The sequence below is a fragment of the Bufo bufo genome, chromosome 4, assembly GCF_905171765.1.
Source record: "Bufo bufo chromosome 4, aBufBuf1.1, whole genome shotgun sequence".
Classification (NCBI taxonomy): Eukaryota; Metazoa; Chordata; class Amphibia; order Anura; family Bufonidae; genus Bufo; species Bufo bufo.
In genome coordinates this window covers 225,914,736-225,940,012 of record NC_053392.1, presented here as the reverse complement: position 1 = coordinate 225,940,012, position 25,277 = coordinate 225,914,736, and the positions used below count along the sequence as shown (strand labels likewise).

Below are 25,277 nucleotides of genomic sequence, written 5' to 3'. Positions count from 1 at the left end.
TCAGCCTAGAGGACTCCACAGCTGGAGGAAAATCCACACCACCTGATAGTGCTGACTGCTTTTATAAGCCTGCTAAGACCCGGCCAGGAACGTGGGGAGTAGCTACCCACCCAGCAATTTGGCTACTCCCAGTAAGAGCCGCCCCGGATCAGCTTTACAGCCATACTAAACTGCTGAAGTGTCAGACTGCAATCTGCAATAATGACACTTCAGGGAAAAAAATGGCTCTTACCTCACCAAGGTCAGGAACCTCAGTGACACGTACCGTCCATCAATGATGGCCCCTTGTTCCTTCCTACATACCTCGCGCCTTTGTTCAACCCTGAGGGGGTGTATACACATTAAACAGTGTACCCGGGACAGGGCATCCGCATTTCCTAGTAACCGGCCTGCCCTGTGTTCCACCGAAAATTCGAAATTTTGCAAAGACAGAAACCACCGGGTGACCCGGGCATTTCTGTCCTTGGCCTTGCTCATCCATTTGAGAGGGGAGTGGTAAGTCACCAGACAAAACTTTCTCCCCAACAAATAAAAGCGGAGAGACTCGAGTGCCCACTTGATAGCCAGGCACTCTCTCTCCACTATACTATACTGGGTCTCGGCTGGGGTAAGCTTCCGACTGAGGAAGACAACGGGATGCTCCTCCCAGTTGACCTTCTGAGACAGTACAGCACCGAGACCCACTTCGGACACGTACCGTCCATCAATGATGGCCCCTTGTTCCTTCCTACATCACTCACAAAATAAATAGGCAGATTCCTAACACTCTCCTTCGCTTCAGCTGCCTGCTTCCTGTCCCTGCACTACTCAGAGCTGATGGGTGGTGCTACACGTGATCCAGCTTGTATAGAGGCTAGGTCACATGATGCACCGGCCAATCACAACCATGCCATTACTAGGCATGGCTGTGATGGCTTCTAAGTGCCCACAGGTTAAAATCTTGTTGATTGGCTGCCCTGCAGCCTTTCAAAAGCTTTATTAAATGCCCGAGCACCGAACTCAAACCCAAATTTTTCCTGCAAAGTTCTGGTTCGAGTTCGGGTCCGGGTACCGCTAAACACTACTTACAATGGTATTAGAGAATGATACGTCTTGGCTTTTTTTAGACATAATACAACCGGATCAGTTCATAACAGATGCAGGCGATTGTATTATCATGACGGAAGTGTTTTTGCTGATTCATTATGGATCCAGCAAAAAAGCAAATGTAAAAGTAGCCTTATATGTTTCTTGCATATGTTAACACCATGAAACTCATTAATCCTAACTGGCATTTATTATACATAAACTCAGATATTTATCAATTAGTATTTAGCAAAATATACATACCACCATTTTTTTTGTGCACAGTCACTTTCATGTTATTGTGAGCTTTGACCAAATTGTGAAGCTTTGAAGATTGCTTAAAAAAGAATGTCAAAAAAGTCAACTAAAAAAATACATAACGTTTGCAGCAGGTACTATATAATTATGCATAAAATACATTGTAAGCTAACCTCATTGGATAATGACATATAGATATCTTACATTCAAACATTCAAAAAACAGCTACGAACACTATTACATAATAGTTGTATGTACTGTATATTACACAATGCTGCTCCATTCTGTCTCTATGAGACTGCAGGAAATAACCAAGCACTGTACTCAGCTACCTCCAGCAGTCCCACAGAGAATAAAAGGAGTGGCAGGGAACGTTTGAGACTCAGGTTCTCGGGATCGATGGGGATACTTTTCATACTTGGCACAATTCCTTTAAGGCTACTTTCACACTCGCGTTTTGTGCGTATCCGTCATGGTCAGTACAACCGTCATGGTCAGTACAACCGTCTGCATCCGTTCACAATGGAGGACGGATCAGTTTTCTATTGTGCCAGATTGTGTCAGTGAATACAGATCCGTCCCCATTGACTTACATTGTGTGCCAGGACGGATCCGTTTGGCTCAGTTTCATCAGCAGCATTTTGGTGTCCATCTTTAAAGTGGATTGGAGACTGAACTGATGCAAACTGATGCATTCTGAGCGGATCCTTTTACATTCAGAATGCATTAGAATGCAAACTGATCAGTTTTCGACCGCTTGTGAGAGCCCTGAACGGATCTCACAAACGGAAAGCCAAAACGCGTGTGTGAAAGTAGACTAAGTAATATGGAAAGCATTGTTGTGAAAAAATAGAGATTTTTACATACAGTACAGTATTGCGGAATTACAAAAAACTTGCACTAAGCTTGCAATCTTCATTCCTTCATTCAGTTCCAGAATTTTCTCATGTGGATGTGTCTCTCCGACTAATACATGATGGATGTCAGGTCTATGTATCTAGAATACTGCTGTTTTTACTAGCTCTCATCAGCTAGCACAGCTTCACCCCTGTAATGCTTTTCCCTTCTACAGCCCATGTGGATCTTTTCACCTTGCACTAATAGACACTGATACTGAAGAGTAGGATTGAGTGAAGCAAAGTATTTGAAGTGGATTTCTATCTGAATTTAAAGGAAAATTCTATTTGCAGCAAAGCCGAATCTCCTCATGCTTCATGGTAACCATCAATTTTCAAAAAAACCTAATCCATTTGAACGCGAAGAGGCCTCTGCAGCAACCTTGACTGAAGATGCGAAATCTTATCACACCGTGCAAGATCTTCAATCAAGATGGCCGTGGCAGCCTCTTCGCGCTGAAATGGATAAGATGAGTATTATATTTTTTAACTGATTAACCCCTGAAAACCGCTCATTTTAATCATTATCTTCCCTTCACAACTTCTTCTAGTGTATGTGGGAGCTTTCTTTTGATTCAGCTAAGAAACTTCCCGCATACTCTAGTTCTCAGACAACAACTTATCGTCTCCAGAGCACAAAAGTTCCATCCTACCAAAGAGAACATGCCTCCTTGCTATGTCATATATGCTTTTTTGTTGTTAGTGAAAACTCCATTACAAGATGGCGCTTACAGCTAGATATTTACATAGTTCACATACCACAGTTAGTAAAACAATGCACAATGGGCAGATGCCAAGTGATATCTCTTTTCATATTTTAGCCAATGTAACGATGCCACATGCCTCAGGGGGCATGCCCCTCTGATGACTTTATAAACTGCTGTACTTCCTGTAATAAATGAGAATTTGCTTTTACCCCAGTGTGTGTGTCACAGTTTTCTTCCGTGCACGTAAAACCCTTTGGGTCACTATTAATTTGGAGCAGTAGAGCAAACGTGATCGGCCCTGATTTAGGAGCATCTTCCACACCCTACCCTGCTGCCATCTGTAATACTGAGAGGAGGAAGGGGATGAAAGCAGAGATAGCTTACACTGTGTTAGGCTGGAGTACACATTTGATGGATTTTAACTATCAATTGGACAGCTGTAGTGCACACAATTGCATACAAGTCAATTTACTGCAGCTATAGCTCAATAGTTAAAATTAATCAAAAGTACTACAAAAAGTCTAGGAGTAGATCAACCTTTAGAGTTACACAGACTAGAATTAACAGAAAATTGGTAATAAAAACTTTTTAGAAAGTTGCATTTGGGAAGTAAATGAACAATAAAAAAAATAATAAGTGCACCATTGTTCATAGCTAGAGATGAGCGAATTTCTCAAAAATTTGATTCGTCCGGTTCGCTGAATTTTCCAAAAAGATTTGATTCGATCCAAATTTATTCACAGTGAATCGCATTAAAAAACAGTTTTTTCCTGGCTCCAGAGAACCTGTGTAGTGGTGTAAAACACTGTGCCTTGTAGTAACACGCATAGGAAGTCTTATGTGTTAGTGAAACAATACGGTCAGTCAGTATGACACGCACAAGACAGGCGTCACTCTTAGAATTACTTCACACTTCACTTATTTGGCAATTACGGGGCCAAAACTAAACAAATAACTCAAGTGTGAACTCAGCCTTACAGGTCGATATTAGCGCCAGGTATAAAGAACTGTGCAGAGGCCCAAGATCCTACTGTAGCATGAAAGAGCGCACTTCTGTTACACTGTTGTCAGCTGATTCCACATAGATTTCTACAGAACCTGTTCTATTAAACACTTATACAAGTAGAGCCCCCTTGACAGAGTGGAGAGGGTGTCAGCAGTAAGTTTGTGCTTACTTCACTGATTATTTTGCCCTTCCTCTGATCTGTCAGAACAATAACCCCCCCAAAAAACGGATCCTGTCTGTGGAGCATCCGCCTTCACTCGGTCAGCAATCTATCAGTATTGATAAAGCAAAAAAAAAAAAAAAACAGGAGTGGATCCAAAACAGAGATGACACGTGAATGGAATATTTGCATGTCTTCTGTGTTTTGTACCCACTCCTGCTTTTGGCTACAAAATCATAAGCCAATTCTGACAATACCATACAGGCCTTACAGCTGCTACACAGACAGGATCCGTCTCATTTTTCATTTCTTCTGACAGATCAGAAGAAGGGTCAAATAAATGCTGATTTCAACCAGGCCAAAAAGGCAAAATAGTGGCCCAGTCATGGAGTGTGAGGGTGGTAGAACAGCTTGAGAAGTCCACACAGTGGCCCAATGAAATCGTGTTGAGGAAGCAGCAGCATGAGGAGACCATAGAATGGCCCAGTGGCATAGAGAGGTGGCAGCAGCATGAGGAGAGTTGAGGTGGCAGCAGCATGAGGAAGCCACAGAGTGGCCCAGTGACATACTGTTGAGTTAGCAGCAGCATGAGAAGGCCACAGACTGGCAAGGTGACAGTGTGGAGGTGGCAGCAGCATGAGGAGACCACAGAATGCTGCAATGACATAGTGTGGAGATAACAGCAGCAGCATGAGGAGGCCACAGACTGGCAAGGTGACAGTGTGGAGGTGGCAGCAGCAGCAGCATGAGGAGGCCACAAAGTGGCACAATGACAGAGTGTGGGGGTGGCAGTAGAAGCACGAGTAGACCTGAGAGGTGAGGTGGTAGCAGCATCAGGAGACCACAGAGTGACCCAGTGACAGAGTGGGGAGGTGGGTGGCAAAACCAGTACCCGCTGATGATGGTGGGTGTAAGAAGGAGCACTTGGCATCATATGTGTGTCATCTGGCGGGCATCATAATAGTAGCTGAGGCAGGAAGCCAGAATAAACCGATCTCTTTTGTCAAGGTTTGGGTGAGGCACCATGGATGATCTTATCTGATGCATCAGGCATTGGTGGGTGGAAATCCTGGCTGATCCATGTCCGATTCATCTTTACAAAAGGTCAGTCTCTCCACATTTTGGGTGGACAGGCGAGTTCATCTAGGGGTAATTATGGCCCCCGCCACACTAAACACCCGTTCTGATGCCACACTACTGGCCGGGTAGGACAGCTTATCCAAGGCAAACTCGGCCAGTTGCAGCCAAAAATCCAGTTTGGCTGCCCAGTAGTCCAGCCGATCTTCAATGTGGGGTGGCAGGGTGCTGTCCAAGTATGCCACCACCTGCTGGTTCAGGTTCTACTCCAGGTCTAGCTGCTGATGCTGGTGAGTAGTTTCTTCACTAGGTGGGTTAAGAAAGCTGCTCATCATCGAATCTAGACTCAAGCTGCTGATGGAGCCGATACTGCCCCTACCCCACCACCCTGCCATCCAGAAGTCATTCCTCTGCCGAATGGTGACAATTCAGCTATCACTATACAAGCAAATGAGCATGCAGCGGGCCATTTGCGCAAGTGATTCGGATGGACTCCCTGCCTCCATCTCCACTGCATACTGCCACGGTGTGCCTGGGTCCTCTGCCTCGTCTTCCTCATCTCCCTCTTGCTCCTCCAGCTGTTCTTGCTCCTCCTCTCCTGTCACCTGTGTATAAAAACCACCCATTTCGTTACACATTGCTTGTGCTCCAATGTCCTCCTCCTCCTCCTCTTCCAGTTCAGCCCCCACAGGGCTCATGTGGCCGTGAGATGTAGGCACCACATCTTCAGTCCCCTGACCAGCCAGATTTCCAACATCTGTTCCAGCATATGAAGCAGTGGAATGAAATGGTTTATCCCGTACAAATAACGCAGCATCCTCAAAGGGCCTTAGCAGATGGCAGGTGTCACGCATGAGCTGCCACTGGCTTACATCAAAGTAACACAGGGGAGTACTTCTGTCCGCTTGGTTCATCAAGACATTGTTTATGGTCTTTCTCTGTTCATATAGTAGGTCCAACATATGGAGGGTGGAATTCGAACGGGTGGAAACATATCAGCCTATGTTGGGGGACGCAGTTTTGCCGCTGCAGCTCAAGGAGGGTGTAATTGGCGGTGTACGAGTGGCTGAAGTGCATGCAAAGTTTCCTTGCCATTTTTAGGATGTCTTGCAGATGGGACCGCTTTACAAACAGATTGAACACGTGCACCATGCAGGGCGCATGGTTCAGTCCACCTTGACGCAGCCCCGACACCATGTTCTTCCCATTGTCAGTCACCATGGTTCTGATTTTTAGTTGTTGCAGAGAAAGCCAGAATTCGATTTCTTGATGAAGGACACGGAGCAGTTTCTCCCTTGTGTGACACAGCATGACAGCGTGACACCACCGTGCCCTGCACATGTGGTATTCTGGAGGAGCACTGTGAATTGTCCCTGCAGTGGAGGCTGAGGACATGGTGGTGGATGAGGAGGCAGAGGCGGACATTGTGGCAGGACCAACAGCGTGAGAACGTGCAGGCGGCGGAAGCGGCGTAATCTGTCCAAGTTGCTGGTTTGGCTGGGCAGGAACCACATTTACCCAGTGGGCCATAAAGGATATATAATGTCCTTGACCGTAGTTACAGATCCACACGTCAGCACTGCCGTGCACTTTAGCAGACACAGACAGGCTAAAGGACTGGCCCACCTTCTGTTCTACACATTTGTGCAGGGCTGGTACTGCCTTTTTGGTAAATAAATGACAGCTTGGGACTCTCCACCTCGGCTCGGCACAAGCCATTAGTTCTCTGAAAGGTGCAGAATCCACCACTTGGAAAGGGAGGAACTGCAGCACCAGCAACTTGGCCAGGAGCACGTTCAGCTTCTGTGCCGTTGGATGAGTGCATGCATACTGTTGTCTCTTGGCAATCTCTTCGGTGATCGATTGCTGATGGAATAACTGACGAGGAGTAGGAGGGCGAGGAGCAGAAGCATCAGGACCGGTAGATGATGGGAAGGACAGACAGCTCCCTTCGGCTGAGTTGGTGGAGCCTTGACTGCCTGAAATCGGGTGCGCACAACTGGGTGATGCAGTGGTTGCTGCGGCAGGCTGGACCACCACATTGGAGCCACGGTTCTCCCAGACCACTTTATGGTGACGCTCCATATATTGACGCAGGGCCGTGGTTCCAACATTGGCACCCTGGCCACGCTTCACCTTCTGCCCACAGATTATAGAAATGGACATGTTTACCTCCTCTGGTGGCTTAACATAAAAAATGCCACACCGCCGTAGTTGATTTTACCCCCAACACTCCTCACTGACTGCTACCGCCGCTGCCTCTGAACCGCTGCACCACTACTTTCTGGGATGGTAGGCTCCTGCAAAGTGGGTGGTCTACCCCGGGCACGTTTGGCTCCCGACCTCCCACTGCTGCCACCCTGCTGACTCCCGGCCACGCGCAAGCTGCCACCCTCTTCTCCCGATAATGATGAAGCCCCTTCATCACCCGGGTCCCAATTGTGATCAGCTACATCATCATCGAGTACTGTCTGCATATCACTAATATCGTCCTCAGTCTCTGAGCCAGCTCCCACACCACTTTCCTCTTCACTACTCCCTGCCTATTGGAGGAAGCGGCGGATGTCTCTACCAGATCTTGGCTGGGCAGTAGCTGCGGACTGTCCTCTAGTAGCTCGTCCATGCTGTATAGTGGAACTGAGCCCACAGCATATAATACTTCTCTGGCTGAGGGAACAGAAAAGGACAGAGGCAGGTTGAGGACAGGTGAGGGCACAGGGCCTGCTAACGGGCCATGCCAACTAAGGGTTGTGTCTGATGAACTCACAGACTCTTGGCTGGGGGTGTCTGATGTCACTTGGGATAAAGTGGATGACCGAGTCAACCATTCAAGAACAGCTGGGTTGCTGGTCAAGACACGACCGCTAGATGACACCGGGAGCTCAGGCCTCTCGAAGTGACCCCTGCTGCCACGCCCCCTTACTCTGCTGCGACCTGTGCCTGTGCCAGAAACATTTAGATCTCTGCCCCTCCCCTGTGCAGGGCCTGGCACTTCTCGGACATACTGTTAGGTCAAATAAATAAAAAGGAAATTAATACAACCCAAAGGAGGCTGTAATTTTCTCACTTCACCACACAACGGCTAATAAGCCCCTTTTTTTTCGATTAATACAACCCAAAAAAAGGCTTTAGAACATATAAGTGAACCGCTGAATGGCAAATAATTTTTTTTTCACTAATACACTCCAAAAAAGTCTTTAGAATATATAACTGCACCACTGAACAGCAAATAAGCCATTATTTTTTTCCACTAATACACCCCAAAAAAGGCTTTAGAACATGTAACTGCACTGGTGAATAGAAAATAAGCCCTTATTTGTGTTGATCGAGCACGGGTGTTCGGGTGCTTGGGTCGAACACATCAGGGTGTTCGGGTGCTTGGGTCGAACACATCAGGATGCTCGGGTGCTCTACCGAGCACCCGAGCACAATGGAAGTCAATGGTAGATCCAGAGCATTAAACCAGGCACCCCCTGCTCTGAAGAGGGGAGGGTGCCTGGTTCATAGGAAAAGGTCAGAAATTGATAGAAACACCACCAAAATGGTTCGTGAACAGCATGAGGAGGATGTCTGGATGCATCTTGGACTCCCAGGTCGCTACTGGGAACGATGTTGTTTGAGTAGTACGCCACTTTTACAGACTGACACTAATACGCACAAAACCAAAGATAAAATCAATTTTAGAGGAAAAAGTGTTAGGAAACATTCTTTCCTGTATATTTACTTGTATATAAAGTGCAAAATTATAAGGAAGAGGCACTCCGATACAACCTGTATATCACATAATGGAGGGCCTCATTCACATTGTGGTACAATTGTTCAGGTAGTGAGACTCCTACACTCATAAAGCCAATGCACTAAGTGAAAGGGATTCCAAAAATGACAAGGAACCTGCACCCCAATACACCCTTTATTACACATAAAGAAGGGCATCATACACCCTTGAAAAATTATGATTGATGCCCTGCTGGTGACCATCAAAAACGGAGGAGGAGTAGGAGGAGGAGGAGTGAACCATATACCCTTTTTTTGTGGTGGAAGGGGTGCATGGGAATAAAGTGTATTCAGTACATTATAAAAAACACATTTAAAGTGCCTTTATGTTCAGCCGCATTCCTCTGGTGGAGTAGAGAACTCAGGGGCAATCCAGGGCTTGTTCATTTTAAGAAGAGTCAACCTGTCAGTATTTTCAGGTGACAAGCGGATGCGCTAATCAGCTATTATGTCCCCAGCAGCACTAAAGACCCGCTCTGACAAACACTGGTGGAAGGGCAGGCCATCACCTCCAAGGTGTAGAGCGCCAGTTCGTGCCACATGTCCAGCTTGGACACCCAGTAGTTGTAAGGCACTGAGGGATCATTGAGGATGTTGACACGGTTTGCTACGTACTCCTTCACCATCTTCCAAAATTTATCCCACCTTGTGACACTAGGCCACGCATCAGGGTGAGGGTGCTGGCGGGGTGTCAAGAAACTGTCCCAGGCTTTGGAGAGCTTTGCCCTGCCTCTGTGTGAACTGCTTTGTGTTCCCCTCGTTGTCAGCTGGAAATGTTTGGAGCAATTTTTCCACAAGGACCTTCTGGTATTGCACCATTTTGCTAGACCTCTCCACTACAGGAATGAGAGATGAGAAGTTGTCGTTGTAGCGGGGGTTGAGAAGGGTGAACAACCAGTAATCGGTGTTGTACAAAATGCGTAAAACGCGTGGGACACGGGAAAGGCAGCCTAACATAAAGTCAACCATGTGTGCCAGAGTCCTAACAGGCAAGACTTCGCTGTTGTCATCCGGGGGATGACTCAATCTCCTCATCCTCTTACTCCTCTTCTGCCCATTCATGGTGAACAGATGGAATAAAAATTCCATGGGTACTACCCTCTGTAGTGGAGACAACTGCCTCCTGCTCCTCCTACTCATCGTAATCCAATTTGCGCTGAGAAGACGAACTGAAGGTGGTCTGCCTATCACCCTGTGTAATGTCTTCCCCCATTTCCACCTCTTCCACATGCAAAGCGTCGGCTTTAATTGTGAGCAGCGAGCGTTTGAGTAGACACAGAAGTGGGATGGTGACGCTGATAATAGCGTTATCACCGCTCACCATCTGTGTTGATTCCTCTAAGTTTCTTAAAACTTCAGAGGTCAGACATCCATGCCCACTCCTCGCTTGTGCAGAGCGGAAGCTGACTGGAAAGGCAACGACCATGTTGCATCTGGCATTTTACTACTCCCCTCTGCTGCTCACATAGCCTGGCCAACATGTGGAACGTCGAGTTCATGCGCGTGCTCACGTCGCACAACAGTCGATGAGCTGGCAATTGTAATTTGTAAACCAAGTTACGGCCATTATCAGATACAACCATGCCTGGTTCTAGGTTGAGTGGCGAGAGTCACAGCTCAGTCTCGTCTTTTATCCCATGCCATAGCGTGCGGTTTGTCACCTAAGCAGATCAGCTTAAGCACGGCCTGTTGACGCTTCCCCACTGCAGTGCTACCGACTGATGGCTGACTGGTGCTGCAAGAGGATAATTCTGAGGTGGAGGAGGAGGACAATTGGGGGTTAGAGCCACTAACGTAGGTGGTGGCGGAAACCCTGATGGAATTAGACCTCCACAATGTTCACCCAGTGTGCCATCAGGGAAATGTAGCTTCCCTGGCCGAAAGCACTTGTCCATGTGTCAGTGGTTAAGTGGACCTTCCCAGTTACGGCGTTGGTCAGGGCACGGGTGATGTTACGGGACACATGCTGGTGTAAGGCGGGCACGGCACACCGTGAAAAATAGTGGCAGCTGGGGACTGAGAAACGAGGGACAGCCGCCGACATCAGGCTGCGGAAGGCCTCAGTGTCCACAAGCCTAAATGGCAACATTTCCAGGGCCAGTAATTTGGAAAGTTTCACATTTAGTGCTATGGCCTGTGGGTGGGGGGCTGGGTATTTGCGCTTGTGTACAAATGCCTGGAGTAAGAACATTTGTATGCTGCGCTGGGACACGGAAGTGGATGTGGTCGCTGATCATGCTTGCGAACAGGGCCGATCCTAGGGTCACAGGCGCCTGGGTGCAGAAATATTTCTGGCGCCCCCACATGGGCGTGGTTATCTTACTAACTCCTCCCCTTTACAATGTTTCTATGGCAACAACTTCAGCCCCCAACTTCAGCCCCACCAATTTGCTTTGACAATAACTTAGTCAACGGCTTTGACAAGTCAAAATAAATGTCATGTGCCAGTAGCCAGAGCCCCCCCATATCATGTGCCAGTAGCCAGAGCCCCCCATATCATGTGCCAGTAGCCCCCCTTATGTGCCTGTAGCCCCCCTATGTGCCAGTAGCCCCCCTTATCATGTGCCAGTAGACCCCCTTATCATGTGCCAGTAGCCCCCTTATCATGTGCCAGTAGCCCCCCTTATCATGTGCCAGTAGCCCCCCATATCATGTGCCAGTAGCCAGAGCCCCCCCATTATCATGTGCCAGTAGCCAGAGCCCCCCCCCATATCATGTGCCAGTAGCCAGATCCCCCCCATTATCATGTGCCAGTAGCCAGAGTGCCCCCATATCATGTGCCAGTAGCCAGAGTGCCCCCATATCATGTGCCAGTAGCCCCCCATATCATGTGCCAGTAGCCCCCCTTATCATGTGCCAGCCCAGTAGTCCCCCCTTATCATGTGCCAGCCCAGTAGTCCCCCCTTATCATGTGCCAGCCCAGTAGTCCCCCCTTATCATGTGCCAGCCCAGTAGCCCCCCTTATCATGTGCCAGCCAAGTAGTCCCCCCTTATCATGTGCCAGCCCAGTAGTCCCCCCTTATCATGTGCCAGCCCAGTAGTCCCCCCTTATCATGTGCCAGCCCAGTAGCCCCCCTTATCATGTGCCAGCCCAGCCCAGTAGTCCCCCCTTATGTGCCAGCCCAGTAGCCCCCCTTATGTGCCAGCCCAGTAGCCCCCCTTATCATGTGCCAGCCCAGTATTGTACCTATATAAAAAAATAAAAAAAAATACACTTATACTTACCTCCAGCAATGCGATGCGATGCAGGCCGCCTCTTCCGTCTGTGTCCCTCGCTATACGGCTCAGGCGACGCGATGACGTCATTGCGCCGCCTGCACCGGCCTCTGATAGGCTGCCAGCACTAAGCCGGCAGCCTATCAGAGGAACAGGAGGGGACACACCTCTCCCTCCTCTGCCGCAGCACAGGCATCTGTATTGCCGTCCTGAGGACGGCAATACAGATGACTATGGAGATGAGCGCTTCCGCAATGGAGGCGCTCATCTCCTGCTCTGCCCTGCCGCCGGCCGCGGCTGCCCCCACTTGTCACCAGGGCCGCGGCCTTGCGGCACTCAGGCTTGCCGGCCCACCGGGAAATTTCCCGCTATCCCGGCAGGCCAGTCCGGCCCTGCGCTCGGCGCCTTTCGGGTGACAGCGCTGGGGTGCGGGGCACCCACTGCACCCTGTGTAGGATCGGCCCTGCTTGCGAAGGTCCAGGTGCAGGGCATCCGGGTCTGCACCTTCGACAGGGGATTGGCCAACACGTAACATAGGGGAAGAGGAGGCAGTGGTGTGACCTGCAGACACAGATTGTGGACCCAGGCGTTCGCCCCACCTATTACGGTGTTTTGATGCCATGTAGCGGATCATGCTGGTGGTGGTGAGGTTGCTAGTGTTCACACCCCTGCTAATTTTTGTATGACACAGGTTGCAAATTACAATTCTTTTGTCGTCCGCACTTTCCTCAAAAAAACACCAGACTGCGGAACACCTACCCCTTGGCAAGGGAGATTGCCGCAAGGGGGTGTACCGGGGAACAGTTGCGGGCCTGTTTGGTGTGGCCCGCCTTCTCCCTTTTGCCACCCCACTGCCTCTTTCAGCCTGTTGCGGTGGGGCGGATCCCTCTGCCTCTGTACTGCTGTCCTTGCTCGGCTTGCCACCTTCCCAGGTTGGGTCAGTGATTTTATCGTCTACCACCTCCTCTTACACTTCCTCACTCTGCTTATCCTCATGACTTGTTGACCTAACAACAACCTCAGTTATTGGCAACTGTGTCTCATTATAATCATCCACCTCGTGAAACACTAATTGCCGTTCCGCATCATCTTCTTGTGACTGTGGATGCTCAAGAGTTTGTGAATCAGGACACAAGATCTCATGTACCTCTTCAAGCGGGCTTGTTGAGAGGCCCAAATGAAGGAATGGCGCTGAAAAGAACTCCTCGGAATATCCGAGTGTGGGATCACTTGTATGGCAAGACTCTCCATGGTTGGAGGAAGGAGGATCAGGGTGAGAATTGTGTTCACCAGACTCTTGGCTACTGAGACTGGACTTGTTGGAAGACAGGGTGTTGCTTAACCGACTGAAAGCATTATCTGCTGCAACCCAACCGACCACCTGGTCGCACTGGTCTGACTTCGAGAGCGTTGTCCTGTGCCGCCCTGCAAACTGGGACATGAAGCTAGGTATCGTGGATAATTTTTTTTCTTGTGCTCTGGCAGCAGGCACAGTTTCAACGCACCCAGGGCCACGGCCTCTGCGTGCACCATCAGCATCACGGCCACTTCTCTGTCCTTTACTGCTCACCTTCTTCATATTAAATGTTATCTATGCTTGAAAGTATGTCACACGTACAGTAGCGTAGGATTTGTAAGTGTATGTGCAAAAAAATAAAAATATATATTTGTGATGTGGAAACATCACACAGGAGAAATACCGCAGATAATGTCGCTGATGTCACCAGCGGCTAATAAAAAATTACAGGGAATATCACAGGTATTTGGGATGTGGAAACGTTACACAGGAGATGTACCCCAGGTAATGTCACTGTCGGCAGTGGACCCCATCTACGGAAAAAGTACACTGAATGTCAGATATTTTTGGGATGCGCTCATGTCACACAGGAGATGTAGCGCAGATAATGTCGCTGTCTGCAGCAGCTTAACTATTGCATGCTAATTAGCGCAGGATGCGCTAAAAATAGATATTGCTGCCACACACAATAGTCCTTAAAAGGACTTTTCGGTCTGTAAAGTTTTTGCAAATATATATTGCTGCTGCCACACATAATAGTCCTTAATAGGACAATTTCACTCCCTCTTCAGCACAGCTCTCCCTGACTAACACTGACCCGAACACGTGTTATCGGGTGCTATATAGCACCCGATGATGCGTTCCGGCCAGCCAATCACTGTAATGCCAGTAACCAACATGGCTACAGCATTGCAGTGAAGGGCAGTGCTTACCTGCACGTTTAGTTTATTGCCTGCATAGCAGCCAACAAACGTGCGGGGAGGAGACTCGAGCATTGAGGTCGAGCACATGCGGTATTCGACCCGAGCTAGCACTCAACACTAGCCCTTTTTCCACTAATATACCACAAAAAAAGGCTTTAGAACATATAACGGCTGAACGGCAAATAATACATTTTTTTGTCACTAATACACCCAAAAAAAGGCTCTAATTTTCTCACTTCACTGCACAATGGCTAATAAGCCCTTTTTTCGCACTAATATACGCCAAAAAAGGCTTTAGAACATATAACTGCACTGCTGTACAGCAAATAAGCTTCGCGCTCCTCCTCTTCAGTGCCGCTGGCGCCCTGCAGTGAGATCTGAGTGAGGATGTGCGCTGCGTTCTCGTCTCCAGAGCAACGGGGGGCGGGGAGGACCCGGCCGTGCACGCCTTCTTGGCGTGGCCGGCGTCCTCCGCTCCCATGGTAATGATGAGGAGTCTGAGCCCCGAGCTGGGCACTCGCGCTCAGCTGGATGCAGGGGAACGAGTCATGTGACGCTGGCCACGTCACATGACTCCTTCTCCCCACTATTTAACAGGCAGCCTGCTGGCCACAGGTTGCCTATGATTAAGGTCCTACACTTGGTGTATCCTCCTCTGTGATATTCCCTGGTTTTGATATTTGAATCTCGGCTCATTATCGTCCTCGTCTTCGCCTGCTCCTTGTGTCCAGTTGCATCTCCTGGTATTGACTCCTGCTTGGGTTTTGACTTGTCCTCGCCTTCTCCCTGTGTCTAGTTGCATCTCCTGGTATTGACTCCTGGCTATTGTTTTGACTTGTCTTCGCTTGCTTCTTTGGTCTTGTTGTTTCTCCTGGTATTAACTCCTTGCTCATGTTATTGGTTTCCGCTTGCTCCCTGGTACCGCTGTGACATTCTTGTTTAGACTTTGCTAGTTTGACTGCCTTGAGTTTGTCTGTCTTGTTTGTCTCTCCCGCACTTACTCAGGTTAGGGACCGCCGCCCAGTTGCGCTCCGTTACTTAGGACGGGTAAGTGCAAGTAGGCAGGGACAGAGGAGTCAGTAGTGCACCCTTCCCCACCGTTTCTTTGTGACATAAGCCCTTATTTTTTTCCACTAATACACCCCAAAAAAGGCTTTAGAACATATAACTGCACCGCTGAACGGCAAATAATACTCTTTGTTTTCCACTAATACACGCAATACACAAAAAAGGCTGCAAGTTTCTCACTTCACCACACAACAGCTAATAAGCCCTTTTTTCCCACTAATACACCCCAAAAAAGGCTTTACAACATAACTGCACCGCTGAACGGCAAATAATAGTTTTTTGTTTTCCACTAACACAAGCCAAAAAAGGCTGTAATTTTCTCACTTCACCACAAAACGGCTAAAAGGCCCCTTTTTTTTCCCACTAATACACCCCGAAAAAAACTTTAGAACATGTAACTGCACCACTGAACAGAAAAAAAAACTTTTTTTCCCCACTTATACAAGCCAAAAAAGGCTTTAGAACAGGTAACTGCCCTGCACAAGGGCTAATAAGACGTATAATTATTTCCTAGTAATACACCTTGTTAATGGCTGTATCACACAGCACTTGCAACCCAATAACAAGCATTAACAAGGTTTGCTGGAATTACAGAGGTATCATCTATTGCAAACCTAAAAGCAGCAGTATAATGGCAATTTGGATCCCCAGTCAGTGCAGCAAGGTGTAATAGGATTGTTCCTATTACCCAGGCTGTACACTCCCCTATTGGACCCTGTTCTCCTTTTACAGTGTGGGATAATTCCTCCCTATCCTTTCCCTACACTTCTAATGATCTTTGCCAGAACTTCTATTCAGCAAAATAAAAGTTTTCAAGTTTTTCCTAGCACTTTTCCTAGTGCCTGCTGACTTCTCTCGCTGCATTAAGTACACTGGAAAATGGCTGAATCCAAGATGGCTGAGGCTATTTCTAGGGCTGTGACACCACAGGGCTGGCTGCTGTTTGGCTGCATGCATGGCATTGTGGGTGATCCCTCGTTCCCAAAGTTCTGTGCTCCATGTCCTAACATGTGCAGCAGACATTTTAGGAAAAAATGTGATTCGTTACCAGTAAGCGTGAGGAAATTAGGATTCGGTGCGAATCAAATTTTTCCTGAAATTCGTATTGAATTCCACTTCGTCAACTTCGATTCGCTCATCTCAATTCATAGCCTTGAAATATGATAAAAGAACACACTTTCATTGATTACTTTACCTTTCTATGTTCAATCATTGATAAGGTTATGTCACAGATACACAGCACAAGAATGGCCAAGCCATATCCCAGGTAATTTTCTACCAGCATAAGGATAATAGCAGAAATCTGGTAGAGATATAATGCATTTAACACCTGCGAACAGAGATAATATTTGAAATGATGCATAAATAGTGAAAATCCTTTTATATTTTATAGGCTACAGTAGATGTGCACAGTACATGAGCTTGCCGTTTTTCTATCATTTTACTGACTACTCATTTTCCAAATGCAGCCATTGCAAAAATCAACTGATGATTGCTTTGGGTCTGGCTTCTCACATCATTTTGCAGGGGCAGTGGACACTGCAAAAAAATGTGGTATTACATGACAGACATTTATATAAATGACAATCACATAAAATATTGCCAGCTTGGGTCTGCCAGATCTAGAACAGACGTTTGTTAGTGGCTCTGTTCTCTGGCTCATAGAGAGGTTTTCAGTTTGGAATCCTAAATATGACATCCATATTACCTAATAATGCATATCGAAGGGGGTCTTTGTGAGATAACCCCCTTAAATTGCATGTTACTCTATAATGTAAATATATGTAAAAAGTAACTTAGTACAAGTTATGTAAAGCAATACACGTACTAAGGTCTCATGCACACGACCGTTTTGTGCATCCGTGGCCGCTGTGCCGTTTTCCGTTTTTTTTCGCGGACCCATTGACTTTCAATGGGTCCGTGGAAAAATCGGAAAATGCACCGTTTTGCAGCCGCATCCGTGATCCGTGTTTCCTGTCCGTCAAAAAAATATGACCTGTCCTTTTTTTTGACGGACAACAGTTCACGGACCCATTCAAGTCAATGGGTCCGTGACAGAACACGGATGCACACAAGATTGGCATCCGCGTCCGTGATCCGTAGGTTACTTTCATACAGACGGATCCGAAGATCCGTCTGCATAAAAGCTTTTTCAGAGCTGAGTTTTCACTTCGTGAAAACTCATATCCGACAGTATGTTCTAACACAGAGGCATTCCCATAGTGATGGGGACGCTTCTAGTTAGAATATACTATGAACTGTGTACATGACTGCCCCCTGCTGCCTGGCAGCACCCGATCTCTTACAGGGGGCTGTGATCCACACAATTAACCCCTCAGGTGCTGCACCTGAGGGGATAATTGTGCATATCAAAGCCCCCTATAAGAGATCAGGGGCTGCCAGGCAGCAGGGGGCAGACCCCCCTCCCTCCCCAGTTTTAATTTCATTGGTGGCCAGTGCGGCCCCTCCCGGCCCCCCTCCCTCCCTCTATTGTATTATTTTCATTGGTGGCACAGTGTGCGCCCCCCCGGCCCCCCCTCCCTCTATTGTATTATTTTCATTGGTGGCACAGTGTGCGGCCCCCGCCGGCCCCCCCTCCCTCCCTCTATTGTATTATTTTCATTGGTGGCACAGTGTGCGGCCCCCCCGGCCCCCCCTCCCTCCCTCTATTGTATTATTTTCATTGGTGGCCAGTGTGCGGCCTCCCCTTACTTAGCAATATTAGAAGCATCATACTTACCTACTGCGCTGTCTGTGACCGGACGGGAGCTCCTCCTACTGGTAAGTGACAGATCATTAAGCAATGCGCCGCACAGACCTGTCACTTACCAGTAGGAGGAGCTCCCGGCCGGTCACAGACAGCGCAGCAGGTAAGTATGATGCTTCTAATATTGCTAAGTAACCATGGCAACCAGGACTGCAGTAGCGTCCCAGTTGCCATGGTTACCGATCGGAGCCCCAGCGATTAAACTGGGACTCCGATCGGAACTCTCCGCTGCCACCAATGATGGGGGGGGGGAGAAGGGAGGCCGCACACTGTGCCACCAATGAAAATACAATAGAGGGAGGGGGGGCCGCACACTGGGCCACCAATGAAAATAATACAATAGAGGCAGGGAGGGGGGGGATCAGGGGGGGCCGCACACTGTGCCACCAATGAAATTAATACAATAGAGGGAGGGAGGGGGGCCAAGGGGGGTCTGCCCCCTGCTGCCTGGCAGCCCCTGATCTCTTACAGGGGGCTATGATACGCACAATTAACCCCTTCAGGTGCGGCACACGAGGGGTTAATTGTGAGGATCACAGTCCCCTGTAAGAGATCGGGTGCTGCCAGGCAGCAGGGGGCAGTCATGTACACAATTCGTAGTATATTCTAACTAGAAGCGTCCCCATCACTATGGGAACGCCTCTGTGTTAGAATATACTGTCGGATAGGAGTTTCACGTTCTAACTCAAATCCGATGGTATATTCTAACATAGAGGCGTTCCCATGGTGATGGGGACGCTTCAAGTTAAAATATACCATCGGATTGGAGAAAACTGCGATCCTATGGTATATTAACTCCTGACTTTACATTGAAAGTCAATGGGGGACGGATCCGTTTGCAATTGCACCATATTGTGTCAACGTCAAACGGATCCGTCCCCATTGACTTGCATTGAAAGTCAGGACGGATCCGTTTGGCTCCGCTCGACCAGGCGGACACCAAAACGACTTTTTTTTCATGTCCGTGGATCCTCCAAAAATCAAGGAAGACCCACAGAAGAAAAAACGGTCACGGATCACGGACCAACGGAACCCCTTTTGGGGACCGTGAAAAAATACTGTCGTGTGCATGAGGCCTAATACTGAGTTTTATGTAGCCTGCAGAGTTCTGCTATTTTCTTCTAGATATAATCACAAAACTGGTCAACAAATGCATGCTGTATAATCAGCTCCTATAACCGTTTTTCCTGCATGAAATTACATAATATTGGTTGAATATCCAAGAACTAAAATTACCAGAACAAGTCCACTCTGATGTCTGCAGAACTGTGAATGCAGCTCTGGATTTTAACATGGACTGTATGTAACTGTATGTTTTCCTGGTTATTAAAGCAATACTTTACAAAGCTAACCAACATTTAGATACATTTTATGTGCAAACTGCAGAATAGTCTTCAACAGTGAACATACTGTATGATTTTAATTATGGTTATGGAAAAGAATACATTGTACCTTAAAAATTAAGAGTTTCCAAAGTGGTGCAACTTCAACTTCAATGGTATTATGTCCACATATTAAATTCCTAAAATGGTTTGAAAGAAATAAAAATTATGCCATTTAAAAAAAGGCAATCATAGTTACTAATTGCCACAAGGCTTGTATATTAAAAGTGTAGTTTAAGGGAGTGACTTCGTATGACCGCCAGAAATGCATAGTTATGAATAGAATGCATTGATTTGCATGTTGAGGGAAGGGGGGAGTAGCTTTATTGTGCTGCATTCTGGGCCTCACCTTATTACACTGCACTCTGGGTCCTTATGCAACAATTCTCCTTGTTCAATACTCATCTCATTGGTATATTGGACACAGAGACAGGAAATTGAAGAGATACGTACTGGATTGGTTTCATTTATTTGTAGCATTTGCTATTGTTTGTTTTTCAGAAAATGAATAACCCATTTAACACTAATTTTCTCTATTATGTTGTGGCCATATCAGGATGTTTAGTTCCCTTTCTATACAAGTCACAGTATAATCTTACGTTATTCAAAATCCTAGATACAATACAAGAATTAAAGGGATTCTGTCACCTCGTTTTCGGTTATAGAGCTGTGGACATGCACGGCTAGATCGCCGCTAGCATGTCCGCAATATACCTGTCCTATAGGGCTGTTGTCACGGCCAGGCCCATGACCGTGACTTCTTACCGCATGCAGTTGCCGGCAGTTTTGCATGGGTCTTCAACCACGGGTGAGGGCCGCTTGTCTGTGGCCTCACTTGTGGTTGCTGCGGGCAACCAGTGTTGGGGTTTAGCAGCAGAGCAGCCTGAGCGTTGCTAGGCAGCTTGCTGCCCTGGCATGCGGTCACACCTAGCAACCTTTTTGTTAGGTGTGTGTGTTGTGTGCACTGTGTTGTATGTTTTTGTGTGCACTTTCCTTTATGTATGTGTGTTTCCCTTCTGTGGTGCTGGAAGGGTTAACTCCCTTCCCAGTGTGTGTGATGTCACTGGGTGGGTCTGACTGTTGGGTGTGGCCTCTTAGGCCTATATAGCCTTGGTGTTTGGCAGGGCTCAGTAGGTTGCTTCAGCATGCTTGCTGATAGCAACCTCCTGTGTATACCAACTGCCTGTGAGAGCCACCCTTGTGGTTCATAAACCATATGTCACATTTTAGTTTATGTTAAGTTTATGTGTGATGTCTATTTGATGTTTTCCTGTCCTATCTTGTTTTGTGCAGCTTATGGATCTGGATGCCTGTTTGCACAGGGATCCAGTCAGCAGGGCTGTGGCAGGTAGGTGGAACTCGGATAGTTCACCTGCCATATCCGTAAGTTTGTTTGTGTCCCCTTTTTCCCTGCAGCTTGGCCAGTGAGACCCCTGTTCCTCCGTGTACAGTAGGAACAGGCCGTCTTACCTTGACTCCTAGTCCAGGGACCGGTCGGAGGGTGAGTTAGGGATCCGAGGTTCCGGAGCATGGGTCCTCCTACCTTAAAGGTCGGCCCATGCAGCTAGGAGTTAGGGTCAGGTTAGGGACGCTTTAGGAGGTGACCTGCTCCCTAATCCTGCTGTCCTGGCCGAGCAGCCAAAACATCAACTGACATCGCACGGCTGAGGATTTCCCCCATCCTCAGCCGTGACAGCTGTGTCCTTTTATTTTGTTTAAAAAATGATTTTAGAGATATGCAAATGAGCCTTGTAAGGTGCCCAAGGGGCTGTACTAACCTTCCTGGTGCCCAGCCACGCCCCCCTGTGAAGGAGCCCAGCACCGCCTATGTCCTCCGAATCTCCTCCTTTCGTCACAGTTAGATTGCCGTAATCTCGCGATGCGCAAGCTTGCGCATGCGCAGTGCTGGCATTAGCCTCAGGGGAGGAACTGCGCATGTGCGAGCTCACGCATCGCAAGATTACGGCAATCTAACTGTGACGAAAGGAGGAGATTCAGAGGACGCAGGCGGTGCTGGGCTCCTTCACAGGGGGGCGTGGCTGGGCACCAGGAAGGTTAGTACAGCCCCTTGGGCACCTTACAAGGCTCATTTACATATCTCAAAAATCATTTTTGAAACAAAATAAAAGGACACAGCCCTATAGGACAGGTATATTGCGGACATGCTAGCGGCGATCTAGCCGTGCATGTCCGCAGCTCTATAACCGAAAATGAGGTGACAGAATCCCTTTAAGGATGATTTCTAATGATTACCTTATAGCCTGCTCCTCTTCTGTTAAGCCAGATGCATAGTAGGAGTGTATGCTAAAACAAGAGTGCTCATCCTCCAAGGTGCTGCAATAAGAGAAATTGCAGAATACATAAACACATAACTACAGTTTCCTAGTCCAAAATATTAAACGTGCCGTCCTTTCCAAAGCTTGTTTGGCTTCGGGTCTTTTGAATTACCAAGGGAATTGATGGATTTATTTTCAATGGGTTCAATATTTTAAAGGGGTTGTGCCAATTATTAAAAGTTATCTCTTATCCACAGAATAGGAGAGAAGTAACTGTTCAGTGTGATTTGCGAACCAATCCCGAGAACGAGGGTCCCAAGTATAGCGCTCGGCGATCTCCATCAGTCCATGGAGACAGAATAGAGTGGCAGGGCACATGCTAGAGCAGCCGACCCTTCAGGACAGGGAAATAGTGGGGATCCCAGAAATCAGACCTCACCGATCGGTTATTTATCCCCTTATTGTGTGGACAAGGGATGATGTTAATGCTTTCCATAACCTCTATATTACCACAATTTTAACAGATTTGTTCCTGTAGTTTTCCTCAAGTACATCTTCCTCATGCTTTTTTTTTTTATTTGTACTCTCCCAACCCATTTTTACCATGTAAACCGATCACTCTGGTTGTTACATCCTGTTATGTAGCACTTCCTGTTGCTGTATCCAACCAAACCCATGATGCAGTTCTCCTTTCTCTGCCACAGCTCCAGCACCGCCCCTAACAATGTCCAGCTAGTTTATAGCTCCTCCCACCAGCTAGTTACATAGACACTCCCCTATCACTGCCCCTAACACCTAACTAGTTTATAGCTCCTCCCACCCAGCTAGTTACATAGATACTCCCGTATCCCTGCCCCTAACAATGTCCAGCTAAGTTTATAGCTCCTCCTACCAGCTAGTTACATAGACACTACCCTATTACTGCCCCTAACTATGTCCAGCTGGTTTATAGCTCCTCCTACCCAGCTACTTACATAGACACTCTTTTCGCTGTCGCTGTTGCCATGGAGATAACATTACAGCTAAAAATTACAACTGTCTTTATAAATTATTATAGTATTATAAAGGATATGGATGCAATCTGGAAAACACATTTAACCCCCTCCTAACGAGTGCCATACATGTATGGTGCTGGGTGGGACTTTAAAGATGTTTTAAACAGCAGACACCAAGCCTAATGTCCCTGACTGATGGTAAAGCTGATCGCAGGCTTTTAACCCCTCAGATGCCATGGTCAAACATGACCACAACATCGGGAGCGCGCAAAAACACGGAAGTATGTGTTTCTGGGGGTGTTCCAGCTCCCCCCTGCAAGAATTGGGGAGCCGGTCTGTGTGTGCAGCAGCCTTTGTACTCTTCGATTTCACCAGGCTGCCACACATTAGTTCCTATGGAGCCCCCTTCATAGAAACATAGTAAAATCCACATAGACTCAATGCTAATGCATTGATTGCTTTTCATAGTATCCTATGGGAACTATAAAAAGTTTAAAAAAAGGTTTTTAAAAAATAAAAAAAAATTGTAATCACCCCTCCTTTCCTTAAAAATAAAATAAAAATACATAAACAATAAAAAAATACACATTGACATCTCCACATGCAAAAAAGTACTATTAAAATATAAAAATATTTATCATATATTGCAAATAGTGAAACAGAAAAAATATATAAAAAAAGTCAAAAAAACTATACATATTTGGTAATGTACTAACCTGGAGAATGACAGTAGCAGGTCAGTTTAATAACACAGGGAACACCATAAAAATAAAACCCATAAAACTATTGTGGAATTGCGTTTTTTTTCCAATTTCACCCCATTTGGAATTTTTTTCCAGCTCCCCACTACATTGTATTCAATATTAAATGTGAGGTGAAATTAGAAAATGCAAACAAGCCTCATATGTCTATGTGAACAAAAAAAATAAAAAAGTTAGGGACCCGGAAAGGGCAGAGGGTGAAAAATGAAAATGCAAAAACAAAAAAACTCCAGAGCTGAAAGGGGTTGTCTCACCTCATCAAGTCTTCTTTATTTTGTGTATAACTGTATGTTAAGTGATTTACTAATGTGTGTCTATTTTTCATTAGGCCTTTGTGACCCATTAGTTGACATTTTCAAACCTTTCAGACCCTGCTCAATTCAAGGGGTTATGGCCACCATTGCAATACAGCAGCGGTGGCCGTGCTTGCGCACTGTTAGTGAAACAGTTGGCTTTTCTAGTGGCCAGGAATTGCAGGAGCAAGCTCACATAGAGTCCAGCCCCCCATAGAGTCCAGCCCCAACCACCTCGTATCTCTAATTGCCTAAGCTCCTGTACCTGGCTGCACATTGTTCCTCCTATAGAACAGCTTCAGGGCATGCTCCAAAGCCTTGGAGTTGTTCCATACAACTATTACAACAGGGAAAAAAAACTATCTTCTGAAGTTCCACTGCGCCAAGGCTGCTAATGATTCTAATACACTAGCAGCCTCGGGATTTTGGAGCACACACACCCTGCTTCCCTATGCCAGCACTCAAAGTAAGCAGTCTCGTCTGCACCAGCTAGAAAATGGCGCACATAGACCTGCAGAGCAAAGTAGGAGTTGAGACAACCCCTTTAAAGTTTTTCTTGGACTGTCTCAGATGTTCATTGTAGCAATATTGTGGTCTATAAAATGCACGGCTATATACAGTATTAACACTAAGAGCTAACTCTGCTTTTAAAAAAGACAACACAAGAACTCAACTCAAGTCAATGGGATTTTGACACATCCGTTCTCCTAATGAATCCTTGTGCCTGATATGAGAATCTCTCTGCTGGTCCTTTACTGATCCATTCTTTGAGTTCTGAACAGCCATTTCTATTGGCAGGAGGGAGAAAAAAATGGAATAATCCCTTTTTCCGCAGGCAGAAAATTGGACACAGTTGTGTGAATAAACTGTAAAGGCACTCACCCGATGTTTTCAAACTTCTTTTGACTGAAATTCCACACATATCGAATTTTCTGCACTCGAATGAATTTAACCTGCAACAAGAAATAGCATGTCCTTTTTTGAATAGTTCAACATGACAACATGGGTACGTGCAGTGCCAGCCCTGCATCCTTACTACTACCTTGCACCCAGCCAAACTGCTTACCATCAAGGGCACCCCAACTACCACCAGGCAGGAGTGCCAGCACAATGGTGTGCCCAAGGGAAGAAAGGTTGCATCCTCCTGCCCTCCAGTCACAGCTAGCTGCTTTGAACTGTGAGTACGACTACCACCATCATCACCACAAGCAATCCTCCCATCCTCGCCTCCCCTCCATGTCACTGCATATGTACAGACAATTTTTTGGGGAGTTGACACAAAGGTGTAGATATATGAAAACTGCCCATAGCAGTCCATCACAGATAAGCTTTAATTTTTCAAGAAAAAACGGAACA

At 46.9% G+C, this 25,277-nt stretch overlaps 1 protein-coding gene across 2 annotated transcripts in view; it reads right to left on the bottom strand.

Annotated features, from left to right (window-relative positions):
* The window catches only part of LOC120997963 (probable cation-transporting ATPase 13A5), a 262,081-nt gene that overhangs the window by 197,912 nt on the left and 38,892 nt on the right, over positions 1 to 25,277 (bottom strand). For both annotated transcript variants that reach the window (XM_040428345.1, XM_040428346.1), the window contains exons 4-8: positions 24,804 to 24,874; positions 21,850 to 21,930; positions 19,667 to 19,736; positions 16,643 to 16,777; positions 1,330 to 1,402 (exon numbers count right to left, since the gene is read on the bottom strand). In XM_040428345.1, the coding sequence (XP_040284279.1) occupies positions 1,330 to 1,402; positions 16,643 to 16,777; positions 19,667 to 19,736; positions 21,850 to 21,930; positions 24,804 to 24,874 (430 nt within the window). The remainder of the gene's footprint in view (positions 1 to 1,329; positions 1,403 to 16,642; positions 16,778 to 19,666; positions 19,737 to 21,849; positions 21,931 to 24,803; positions 24,875 to 25,277) is intronic.